Source organism: Dipodomys merriami, unplaced genomic scaffold (genome assembly GCF_024711535.1).
Source record: "Dipodomys merriami isolate MVZ:Mamm:240054 unplaced genomic scaffold, mDipMer1.0.p SCAF_64, whole genome shotgun sequence".
Classification (NCBI taxonomy): domain Eukaryota; kingdom Metazoa; phylum Chordata; class Mammalia; order Rodentia; family Heteromyidae; genus Dipodomys; species Dipodomys merriami.
The window spans coordinates 4,064,868-4,077,746 of NW_027206224.1; the positions used below are offsets into that span (position 1 = coordinate 4,064,868).

A 12,879-nucleotide genomic window follows, 5' to 3' on the forward strand; every position below is an offset into this window, starting at 1 on the left:
CCTTACAGAAAGCAAACCCTGTCTCCAGTGACCCCCTAGGGAGTCGTACAGAGCTCGGAGGATGAAAACGACCCTGGACACTGGTCTGTCTGTGGGGGGCCAGGAGGACGCAGGATGCGGAGTGTGTGGCGGCTTGGCTGGGGTGGGCTGTAGTGCCTGGACAGGACCCCGCTGCTCTCGCTCATCTGCCCCAGGATCCCCAGGCAAAGCCCTCTTTGCCCCTTTTTCTGTCTGGCCCATCTGATTTGGGGGTGCCTCCTTGAAGAGGTTTGTGAGGTGGGCCCAGCTTTGCACTTTCTAGATTACCCTCTGAAGGACTGTGGGGGAACATGGAGAAGGATGGATGATAGGGGGTGAGGAGGAGGGGTTGGGGCTTTTCTGGGGACCTGAAACAACCCCTGACTTTATAGCTAACCAGATGTGGGGAGCTAGAGCCCCCCAGCGGGACCCAGGCCAGTGGTGTGGGTTGGCCCTCCCCTGAGCATGGGCATTTGACCGCGCTAAGGGTCAAGGCTCCTGTGTCTCTTTACTCTTCCTAGTACATGACCTACTAGCCAGATGTGGCAGCTGAATACAGCCCCAGGGAAATCCTCCACCTCCCAGGCTGGCCTGAATGCTCCCTGCAGGCTCTGGACTGCAGCCTAGAGGCTCTGGGTCGGGTATGAGGGGCAGGGCAGTGGGCAGAGATGGCCCTGAACATGCAGGGGGTTTGGCTTCCCCAGATCCTGCTCTATGTGTGGCCCAAGACAGCTCCCCTCCGCCCTTCACCTCTAGTCTCACTTAGGACAAGATCCCCTGATTCTTCCAGGGATCCTCAAATTGTCCACTTGAGCTCCGGTGTTTACCCCTGGGCCTTGTTAGCTCCAGACACTAGGAGGTAAAGGGTAAAGTCTGGGGATGTCAGGGAAGGGGTGAGGCTAAGCAGGTAGGAGCTGTGGGCCTTTGGGGGCTTTGTCTGGGTTTGTAGCTCAGTTCAGTTGGGGTACCTTCTCTTGGGGGAGGTAGGACTGCCGCTTCCTGAAGGGCTGTGTGAATGGCTCATTGTCTCTATTCCCTGACTGCTATTCCTCACAATGCTAACTCTTCCCTCCTCACCCCTGTCCTTACAGTCACGAGGAAAGCCAGAAGTTTGTGGAATGCACCGTGCTCTTCCTCTTACCACAGGCTTTTTGCACAGGCTCCTCCTTACCCGGCTCTGTGGGTGAAGGCCTTATACTTTTTTCAGCTCCAAATCACCGCCTCCATGCCATGGCCTGATTGTGACTTGCTTCTTGCACAGTCTCTGCTTCCTGGCTCAAGCAAACATCTCAGCCCAGATAAGTTCTGGGTTCAAGTCTCCATGTTACCTCAGATGTCCAGGTCTGAGGACTTAGGTTCTGGCTTAGTCTCCACATATAGTCCTGCTCTTGGTAGTATTTCCACATGGAGGACTTCCAAACAAGACTGCATACTTTCAGACAACACTTAGGGTGATCAGAGAAAGTGAAATGGCAGTCTAACTCAAACAAGCTCTTGCCTGTCCCTAGATAGCTCCTTGCAGTCATCACATGGCCAGATATACTACTATTAGTTTTTTTTCTTTTGTGTGTGTGTGTGTGTGTGTGTGTGTGTGTGTGTGTATACTGGGTTTAAACTAAGGGTCTGGTGCTGTCCCTGAGCTCTTTTGCTCAAGGCTGGTGCTCTACCACATGAACCATATGTCCACTTTTGGCTTTTTTGGTGGTTAATTGGAGATGAGAGTTTCATGGACTTTCTTTCCCGGGCTCTGATCTCAGTTTTCTGAGTAGCTGGGATTACAAGTGTAAGCCACTAGTGTCTGGCCACTATAAGGATTTTGATTCTTTAGAGGTAATAAAATTATCCTTCATAACAGTTTATAGTGAAAATGCAGATCCACCCAAGAAAGGGCCTATAAAGGCAGGGCTGGCAAAACAGGACTTGTAAGCTCTTCACTCATTCCCTTCCTGCAACCTTGGCAGGCATCACCAATCAATCATAATGTTCATTCCCGGTGGATTCAAGTCCATGTACTGAATTCTCAATGCATTCTTTCAGGTAGAAATACCAACAGAACAGACCCAGTTTAGAATCAATTTATGCTGGGTCTCTGGGCTCCAGTCTATCTCTATCTCCTATGTAGCAACTTCAGACTTCAGTCAGAGGACATACACCCTGGGGGGGGGGGGGGCTTTCCAGTCTCTCTGGGCTCTGTGGCCTTGATTGCAATGGTGGGGACAGTCAGGGGAACAGTGAGCCCTTCCTGTCTGTCTGTTTGAACTTGCCTGTCTGCTTCTGAGCTGTGTGGCCTTGGACCCATCCCTTGCTCTCTCTGAGCCTCAGCTTCATCTGTCATAGAGGTGATGGTAGCTACCTACCCGAATGGGAGGATTGGGTAGGACCGTGGGTCTCAAACCTAGCACACAGCAGGTGCACAACAATTGGGCAGGGTTCTGACCCCCATGTACATTTGGTGGCTGTGGCCCTAACTGACCAACTCATGTCTGGCCTCATTTCCTCACTCTGCCCCAGAGGGAAACCTCGCTCACTGCTGGACCCTGGGCCCCCGCTTCCTCCTGCTGGTCTGTATACCTGCCAGCATCTGATAGTGTGGAGGAGCCTAGTGAGTCTAGAGACTAGGGCCTTTGCCTTAGAGAGATGTGGGGATATGGGGGCTTAGATCATAGAAGGGCTGCCCAGTGCCACCTAGAATCCCCGGATCTGCTCTTCCTCCAGGAAGCCACCTGTGATTTCTCCACCCAACACCAGCTCGGACCTGGATCAGGAGGGACTTTTTATGTTTCTCTGTCAGAAGCAAGCTCTTAGGTTCAGGGACGCATCTCTCTCTAAGATCACAGAGCTCTAGACTGGTCCTTGAGCTGGTCCTTCTGTGGCTGAACTATCTGATTTTCTTCTCTCTGAGCTGGACCATGGATTGTGGCCTAGGCTCTGGGGTTCGGAGGGCCGTCCCCACGCATATCCTGCTTCTACTTTGTTTTGGCTGTGTGACCTAGCCCCATCTCTCCAATAGGAGCCTTCTGGTAGCTTCAGCTCAATGGAGGGGTACAGAGAAATGGTTGCAATAAGAGCAATGGGTCCACAAAGACAGGGGCTTGAGACCTTTCTTGGGACGATGGCCACAGTGTCCACTGTGTGTCTCCAAGGCCTCAGAGCTGTGACTCATCCAGTGAATGAGTTGTGGCCCTTCTGGCTTCCTGCCCCCATGTCCGGCCCTTGTTTCTCTGCACAATGGTCGGCTGAAGCTACAGAGTGGGCCGTTTAACCCCTTCCAGGCGAAAGTCACCCGTCCTGGTGCTCAGTGTAGAAAGCTGGCCTCTGTGTGGCCCCAAAGCTTCTAGGGGCCCTTCCCTCTGGATGGGGTCTGCAGATGGTGAGGCGCAGCCCAGTCAAGACAGAGGCCACCTGAGGCTGCGCTAAGGCTTTTGGGCCTGTGCCTTGGCCTCTTCCAGCCTTGTCAGCCCTCTGAGCTGCCCAGGTGACCTTCCTGTCTGGATCAGCCTTCACCTGCCAGCATCCTGCCCGGACACCACGTGTGTGCACTGAGCAAGAAGCCGGGTGTTCAGCATGGAACAGGAGTCAGGTCAGGCTTGCTGTAGGAGTGGCCAGGTGAGTGTCCACCTCTCACCTGCGGGGCAGCCAGCCCCTCTCTGATGGGAAGGTGGGTGGCCCGTGACCCTGCCTCAGCAGAGAAAAACCCTAGTGACATCCATAGCCATCATCCGCTCCACCACATTTCCTCGGTGATCTCCCGCTACAGCCATTCCCGCAGGGAGGAGATGTCTGAGACCCCGAGAAACTGTAGGTGCCAGAAACAGCCTGAGCTCTGGAGGACAGGTTCTGGGTTCAAATCCCCTCCCCAGTTCTTCTCCAAATCTCAGCTGTCTTCACTGAGACAGGAAGAGTCTACCTCTGAGGAGTGCAGATAGCCAAATAAGGAGGCTCTTTGTTCCAGAACCTTCTACACGCCTCACCCCTTGCTCTCATAACAAATGACAAACTGTCGCCATCCCCAGTGTTCAGATAAGGATGCCAAGGCTTGGGGACTTGGAGACAAGGGGACAGGGTGGTGGTTTGTGCCCAGGGCCGCCATCTGCCAGCCAGGCTCCTTCATCATGGCCTTGGAGGGCAGGAAAGGGAGGGGATTTCATAGACTGCGCCCCTACTGCCCAGAACCAGCCTCAAGTTGCCAATCCTGAAATGGCGGGCACCAACAGAAGATTGAGGCTGGGAGCTTTCATATTGGGGCTCCCCCACCCTAAATCCCAACCCTATAACTTGAGGGATTATGGTAGGGGGGAAGGGGTGCTGTCAGGCCTTTGTAAATCCTGTCCCATTGGGGCACCGAGAAGCCAAGACCTGGAGTCCATCCTCCACCCTGGCATGCTGGGCAACAGGGAGCAGAATCCGAAATTTTCCCTCTCTGAACTTGGCTCCGATGGATACCAGTAGGCCTGGCCCACCCATCCCACTTACGAGAGAGCCAAGCCCTGCTCGCCCCTCAGCCCCGAGATGCCCATTCGTGCCCGTGGCACCCCCGCTGGGGACACCTTTCCCAGCTCTGTTCTGACTCCAGAGAAAACCCAGCCTGCCCAGGAGGATCTTCTGTCTCTTGAGAGCCACCCCCATCCCCTCCAGGGCCAGATGGGGGAGTCAAGACCCTCTAGTCCTAGACCCATGACCATGGCAAGCGTAGAGAGGAAGGGGAGAGGCCCTACTCACCGGTGGAGGCGTCTCTCTGCTCTGTCCAGCAATCCGTCCAGGGCCGAGTGTGGTAAGCGAGCGAGCATGGAGCTCTACTCTAGTGGGGGACACACCCAGCCAGGGAAGGGGCCTGGCCACCTCCCCTTCAGGTTTTCCAGTTGGCCCTGGCCTACTTCCCCGGGATGGTTTCCTGTTATTGTTCCTTTGTGAGGGCCCGGCTGTGGGCAGATAGGCCGCCCCACGGTGGGCGGCCCAAAGGCCCAGCGAGGCTGTCCCTGCAGAGGCCTAGCCTCGGACTTCCCAGGAACAGACCCCAATTCCAGGCCTCAGCTCTATGGCTTTGAGCTCAGATCCCACGGAGAGCAGGTGTCTATATATTTAACCCTCCTTAGAACCCCCAAGGCAGGTGCTATCACCCCTATTTTACAGCTTAGGGATCTGGAGCTCAAGGGGTCTAAGATACTTGTTCACCAGCTGGGGTGTAGCAAGGTCAGAAGTCCAGCCTCGAGCTCTATCTTGAGCATTGTCCAAGGTGACCCCTTGGTGGGCTGGCCTGGGGGGGCATTAGACCTCTCATGGGTGAGGTGGTGGGGGTTGTGAACAGACAGAAGCAATCAGTGCCCGAGTGGCCCAGGTCCGCTTCAGTGTGGATGTGTGTTCCAATCTCAAGCTTCCGGCCTGGCTCTGTAGGGCATTTGGGTTTCAGAACATTGGATGAGGTCAAGTGATCTGCTTGTCATATGACCTGGGCCTGTCAGGTCTATGTTCCCCAGCTATAACTTCATGGCCTTGAGATAAACAAGAGCCAAGAAGGGGAATGATAGATAATGACACTGAAGTGTGCCAGAGCCACTGGGAACCTAGAGACCTAAGTGGGAAGAGGCCACAGTTCTGCTCCTCTCCAGAACCAGCCACAATATCTTTGCAAAACTACAGATGCCAGGGCTCTGCCCTGGGCCAGCCTCTGGGCAGGCCTGGGAATCTGGCCTTGGATGAGTTGCCTTGGTTTCCTGTGGGCGAATGCTTGGGAAGTCCTGAACTTGTTCTGTTGTTCAGCTGGGCACACAGAGGTCCAGGCCTTGCTCAGGAGTATGGGGGAGAGGGGGGAAGGGTGGAGCTGGCAGGCATGAGACTCCCCCTGAGTGACAGGTGGGGTTGGTTGGTCCGGCCTGGGGTGGAGGTTGGGAAGTCAGGAGTTTACAGCTGGTGTCCGAGGTCAGGGGCGTGGATCAGCCTCAGGGAGGAGGGGGAGGAGTCCTAGCAGAGGGTACAGTAATAAACTGGCCGGGGAAGCCAGGCAGGGGACAGTGGGTGGGTCAGCTGGGTAAGTCTGGGTACACAGATAGTTCAGATTGAACCCCTGGATTTGGAAAATGAGATCATAGCACGTTAAGGCAACCAGAGGGGCTGATGGTGGGGGTAGGGGACAAGGAATGGCCCCAGAGTCCTGGAAGCACGGCCATCCATGGGCAGGCTCCGGGTGAGATCCGAACCTTCCATCACAGTCTGCGGAATGAACCAACAGCGCAGCACTTTCCCATCCTCAAAGGATCCGCCGTGCCTTCTGCCTGAGGCCTGGGCCGCCCACGGAGGAGCCCCGCTGGGCCAGCTGCCTCTCAGACTTGGCACTGGTGGCAGACAGGGACAGAGCCTGTCCTGGCACCCTCTGCCAACTCCCTTTGTCCTCCTAGACCCTGTGGAAGTTGATTTCATCCTGCCAGTGGCTCTTCCTGTCATGTGTAAACAAGGAATGGTCAGGCAGGCACGTGCCCTGGGCCCGGGGGCTACGGTTGGAGGCCCCAAGGGTAGGGTCGCTTAGACCCCAGAAGGGTGGCAAATGTCCCCCACAATACCCCTGAGGAGATCGTGCCTCATTTCTGGCACTGTCCAGTCCCTGCTTCCATCCCTCTGGAAGCTAAGCACTTCACAGGGGGGCATGGGACAGGAAGAGCCAGAGAGAGAAGGAGGGAGCTCTGGGCAGGCAGGAAACAAGGGGATGGTCTGCTAGGCTAGATTAGCTCTGGGCTGGGGGAGAACGCAACAATGGGGATGTGGGGGCAGGAGAATGCTGGAACCAGGTAGGGGGGGGTGAGGCAGGAGAAAGCCCATGGGGAGAAAAGGGGGATTGGAGGCTAGGGGTTTGGCAGACCCAGGCCAGAATCCCACCTGTGCCTGTGTGTCCTGGGGCTGCTGATGTGCCACTCTGAGCCTCTTCTCCGCTCTGTGAAATGGTCTTTGAAGAGCTGTTGGGGAGGATCGGGGACAACAGAAATAAGTGACCGATCCAGGGCCCATGGTGTGTGATCTTGTAGCTACCCAGGTTGGAATCATTTGGGCGAGTGTAGGGATGGACGCTGTAGATTCCAGTTCTCCACCCCTGCCCTGGTCAGTGGAGACAGATTGGTTGGTGAGACCCCAGGATCTACATAGTTGCAGTCCATTAGGTGATAGGTTTCTGGGTTCCTGTTGGAGAACCATGGCCTCTCTGGGCACTTGGGGATACCAAGAGCTTTTACTGGACCTCCTTATTTAGTTCCTCAGGACCACCCCAAGCAGCCATGATTAGTTCCACGACACAGGTGGGGAAACTGAGGCAAGGATCCACGTTTCCTGAGATCTCAAGAGATTATCGTTGATAGAGTGAAATGTCCCATCTGGGCCTCGGTCTCCAAGAGGGGGCAGCTCCTTACCCCGGCCTTCTCCCCGCTCCCCAGCTCCCCCTCCTCAGCCTTCTCCTTTCGGATCTCACCTCCTCTGTACCTTTTATCACTTCTGGATCGATCACTCATCTGCCCCTGTCCTTTCTCCCCCCCAGATGTGCCTCACCTGTGTGCTTGTCACAGCAGAGGGTATAGAATCTCCCTCCCTCCCTCCCTCCCTCCTTCCGTCTGTTTCCTTTCTTCCTTTCATTCCTCCTCCTTTGTCAAATAATTGCTCTCCATACTGAATGCAGCTCCATCTCAGGCCTTACGAGCTCCCTCCTAGGTGCTGTCCCTGCCCCAGGCTCTGAGCTTATCACTCACGTGGGTGTATTGGAGGAGGACATCGATTTGCCCTTTTGCAGCATGTGTAATTGGCCCCGTGTGGCCCTGCCCAGTTCAGACCAGGCTCTCGTGAGTCTGCTGAGACCTACAGAACACTCTGTTCCAGCCCGGGGCTGAACCGCTCCGCCTTCCTGACCAGGACGCTCCGCTTCCTCCTCTCTGCCAGCCCAAGTCCTTAGCCCTTCCGTGCCTGGTTCAGATCACCACCCCACCTCTCCCTCAGCCTCCATCTCCAGAGCCCTTCAGACGCTTCCATCATACTGTTCATCCCATCTACACCCAAGGTCTTCAGTGTCCAAGCCTGCTGGTCTCTCACAGCCTTGCAAGCTGGAGGTGCTCTTCTTCTTAGGGGGTTGCTGAGGCTCAGAGAGGCAGAGTTACTTGTCCAAGGGTATGCAGCTGGAGTAGCAGAGCCAATATTCCAACCCCCCATCTTCCTGTTCTGAGTTCAACATAGAACCATCGGCTTCCTGATGAGCTGTTTGTTATTGTTTGGCCATGTTTTATGCTCATTTATTTTTCAGGAAGCAAGCTCACTTAACGATGCCCAGGCATTGCCTAGCTAGTTCTGAGCAGACCCTGGGATTACTCGGAGATGGACCTGCTTTGACCTGTCCCTCTGTGTCGGATGAGCGTAAGCCACACGAAGCGGGTCAGGCTGGTGGTGCTCTGAGGAGGGGGCCTGGGGTCTGTGAACTGCTTTGAAATAGTGGCGCTTACCAGGCACAGACAGGGAAGGGCTCACAGGCAGAGGGAGCAGCAGGGTGGGAGGCCTCGAGGCTGATCTGGGAAGATGGCATCCGGTGAGGAGCACTGAGCTTCCGGGATGGGCTACAGGGCCAGGCTGGAGATGCAGCAGGGACAGGGGGCTTCGCAGACCTCCCTGAGAGGGCAGAGTGCTGCATGCCTCGGAGGAGTGCAAGAAGCCCTGGTTTTAGGAGAGTGGTCCTGTCTAGCCTATCACATCCTCACGGGGTCGCCTGGGGGGCTGAGCTGCCTCGTGTGGGCCTTGGGGCTGGGGTAGAGGCAGGAGCTGAGGATACAGTCCTGGGAATGAACCAGAAGGTGGAAGGGGAGCAGGGGTGCGAGGCCAGGAAAGGAGCGGTGAGTTGGGCCTGAGTTCTCAGGACAGGAGAACAATGCCTGTCCTGTCTCCAGCCTCTGGGAGGGAGGAGGACAGAGCACTTTCCCAGATGTGGCTCACTTTCCCCTCCAATGTGGTCACCACCAACGCAACACCACATCTACAGGGTGGGGGAGCGGCGCTCTGAGGATGGAGGAGGCCACGCAGCCACACAGCAAGGGTTCAGCCTGGCGCCCTGGGGGGACCCTGCTGGGAGCATCTGCCTCTTCCACTTACCCACCAGCCGGTGCTGGAATAGCCACATAGCCTTGCTGCCTCAGTTTCCCCCTTCTTGTCAAAAGGAGATGGCTGTGTGCTTTCCTCACTGGTTGCCAGAAGGAGAAGATTCAAGTCAAGTGCATGCAATACAGTCTCTGGTATCCGGTAGGGGCTCCATAGATGTGGAGCGTGATGGTGATGCAGTAGCCGAAGCTGTGGCAGGGGCGTCTGCAAGTGTGTATGCACTGTCTGTGCTGTTTGTGTGAATGTCAGGGGAATGTTCGAGAATGGATGGAGTATGTGAGGGGCCCGTGTGGACTGGCCCTGTGCTGAGTGGTGTGTGAACGAGGCTTCTGGCTCCTCCATTGTCAAGGCCTTGCTTGGAGCAGGCAGCACAGGGCCAAGGATCTGCCTCTTGGTCCATCTGCAGGCGGGCCTGAGTCTGGCAGTCCCAGACCCACGGAAGCAGAAACTTCCTGTCTCCAGGCCGCACAATCCACCCGGCTTCCCCATAAGACAGGAAGGAGGGTCGGGCTGGATGTCTGGATGGGACAAACAGACATGGACCCAACATTAGCCTTGTAGGCCCAGCACCAGGCAAATCCCAGGATGCCAGCCTTCTGCTTCTCCAAGCCTTCTCCAGCCATCTCCAGACCCCTGAGCATACACTTCCCCGCCACCTCAGGTGAGCTTTCTGGGATGGACTGAACTAATTCTGAGACTGCCAGATTGATGGAACTGAGTTCTCAGGCTGGAGTTTTGGGGCTCCCAGCCTCCCATCCTTCAGGTTACAGAGGGGAACACAAGAAGCTCTGAAATCCAAGCAGATTCCCAGCCTGCACTAATGCTGGGTGCTCACAGGGTGGGCACTCCCAAAACTGGGATATTAGTCTACAAACAGACCCCCCACCTCCTATCCCCCCCCCCGCCACACCCTGTACTGATATCAAGAAAGAGTAGGGCAGGACCTCTGGGGGAGGGGCAGCCAGGTCACTGGGAGGGAATGTGGGGGGAGAAATCTGTGGGCTGGTCTTACAGATTTCTCCCAGGCTGGAGTTGTTTCTGTACCTCTCCCTGGCTCCTGCCACCGCGGGGGTCTTCTGCCTGGGTGCCTAAGGCATCATCTCCAAGAACAACCTTGGATGAGAGACCTCCCAACAAGCCCCCAGCCCTTTTGTGTTTGTTTTGGTCTTTGAGCTCTATAGCTTGAGCCACACTCCCTCTGCTGGCTACTCTCTGGTTAAGTTTTGCTTTTATCTAGGCCAACCTGGACTGTAGTCCTGCTTTTTATGCTTCCCTCATAATAAGGATGGTGGGTGCATCCAGAGATTCTGATCTTAGTGGCCTGGATGGAGGCTGGACGTCATGATTTTCGGAAGCTCCTAAGAGGTTCCCCAGGGCCACCCTGGACTTGGGTGTTAGCCTTAGGAGGTAAAGGCTACTGTTAGACCCTTGTGAATGTGGCACACCAAGAGATTAAAGGATGTACCTGGTGATATCACTGGGATGAGGGAGGATGACCTGCCTTTAAAGTTCCTCTTTCTCCTGTTTTTACTTTTATTTTTTGCCATGATCAGCTTTTATTATTTATTTATTTAGTTATTCATTCATGTATGTTATCTTTCAGTAGCTTTGCAAAGTGGGCTTCCATTTAACATGTCACTTCAGGAGCACAATGCATCTTACTCAATGCTTGATTCCCAGCCCAGTACTTTTGAGAAGATGGTTCCTGACATCGCCATCTAGTGGCTACTATTTAGAACTGACCAGCACCTTTAGAACTGAGTGAAATTCTGCTTCCAAGGGATTGGGGATGTGTGTGTGTGTGTGTGTGGGCACAGTTATCTGGACAGACTTGCCTGGAAGCCCAAGCTCTGTTGTTGCTTTTTTTTTTTTTTAATACAAAAGGTGTCCTTTGAGAGAGAATGGAATGTTGAATGGGTTCACGTTTAAGGCATTTTCTCCTGACCCTCAGGAGAGGCTTGGAGAGGTTGGGTACCTGGCAGGGACAGAGGGGAGCGATGGGAAATGATGCAGACTAGCCCAGGCAGTACAGCTAGGCCCGCTAGGCCCATCCTCAGGGGCTGCTAGGCCTTTGTTTGGGCCTGATTTGTTCGACCAGCAGTCTGAGGGAAGTCGGGATGAGGGGAATGGGACTCAGGCGCCGAGCAGGCTTGTCCTTGATAAGAAAAGACTGGCTGGAGGAGGAGGGGTTCCAGTCCAGGGAGGAGCGGAGGTGGCTGTAGGAAGGGCAGTGTCTTGGAGCCAGGTACACCACAGAGATGTGGTACCACAATTGTGGCCCATCTAGCTGGTTCTCTGGAGCCACACAGGAGCTCAGAAAGGATCTTGGGACTGGTTTGATCTCAGGGCATGGAAGAAAAGAAGGCTGTAGGAGAAAAGAAGGGAAGCTGCCTCTTAGCTCAGGGCACATTCCAGGCTGGAGTTCTTTTGTCAAAGTCACTTGGGTGCACAGAATCGATTTGAGGACTTGTACCTTGGGGAGCTCAGTATCGAGGGCTGTGTCTTTGTTTTCTTCTGTGATCACAGGCTTCTTCCTTCCCAAACACATCAGGTGTCTCAGGGGAGACAAAGGTTCTTGAGGAGCACAGTTTGGGGAACGCTGACTGGGAGGGAGTGTATGCCACAGGCCTCTGTTCTAGGCCCTCCTGGATCAGCCCCTTCCTTGTCAATGACTTAGAAGATGACATCCATTGTCTCCTGATGGAATCAATAGGCTAGGCAGACCCTGATGAGAAGGGGAAGGGGGTGGGTGACATCAATAAAGAAGTGATTCAAGCTGTGTGTGTGTGTGTGTGTGTGTGTGTGTGTGTGTGTGTGTGTGTGTGCTGGTCCTGGGGCTTGAACTCAGGACCTGGGCCCTGACTCTGAGCTTCTTTTACGTAAGGCTAGTGTTCTATCACTTGATCTAGAGCTCTGTTTTCAGCATTTTTTGTGCATGTGAGGGGTAGTTTATTGGAGAGAAGAGTGTCATGGACTTTCCTACCTGAGTTGGCTTTGAACTCTGATTCTCAGATCTCAGCCTCCTGAGTAGCTAGGATTACAAACATGAGCCACGGGCTTCTGGTACTATTTAGAGCATCTTCTTTAAAGCATCTTCTATGACAGAGATGAGCACTGTACTTATTTCCAAGTCCTACGAGCTGTGATGAATTCCTTAGATTCCTTTAGGGTTTGTGTTTTAGCACAAAGGTTATGAAGTTTACAGTTGTACTTTTTTTCTATATCACACAGCACAGGTCTCATTCATGGGCCAGGAAGCTGGGCTGAATGAATGCTATCACTCGTGGGAAGATGGGTCCTGATGCATGGCCAACAAATTTACTTGTGGGGGACTCTCTCCCCAGTCTCTAGATTCAGAGAAGTGTAATCTACTCAAGAGTGAGCTACGTGGTTTGGGGGAGCCTCAATCCTCCTGTGCCTCAGTTTCCTCATTTAGGAAGACGAGGTTGATAGAGGAAGGAGACCATCGCCCTCCTCTCTGGTACTCCTCTGTGTGGACACCACTACCTTGGGGGCCCCAAGCCTTGAAGATCAAGGTTCATCCCCTACAGTGGCTCTGGCTTCCCAGAAATCCTCTCTCCAAGCAGCATGTTTTCAGCTGATGTTCGAATTTCACCCTAGGCCTCCAAAGCTTGTTTCAGCTTCAATAAATCAGTGCTGGCAGCTGAGCTATGGCTGTGGCATTGCTGTGGCATAAATTTTTGGACAGCTTGGATAATAAATAAGTGTGAAAGCAATACACATTAGAGA

General features: G+C 54.3%; 1 protein-coding gene across 1 annotated transcript in view; it reads right to left on the reverse strand.

The window, feature by feature from the left end:
* LOC138815452 (cadherin-5-like) overlaps positions 1 to 4,831 on the reverse strand; it is a 36,853-nt gene extending 32,022 nt beyond the window's left edge. Inside the window, exon 1 of the mRNA XM_070004884.1 lies at positions 4,738 to 4,831. Within this exon, the coding sequence (XP_069860985.1) occupies positions 4,738 to 4,805 (68 nt within the window). The 5' untranslated portion in view covers positions 4,806 to 4,831. The remainder of the gene's footprint in view (positions 1 to 4,737) is intronic.
* Positions 4,832 to 12,879: the final 8,048 nt, after the last annotated feature.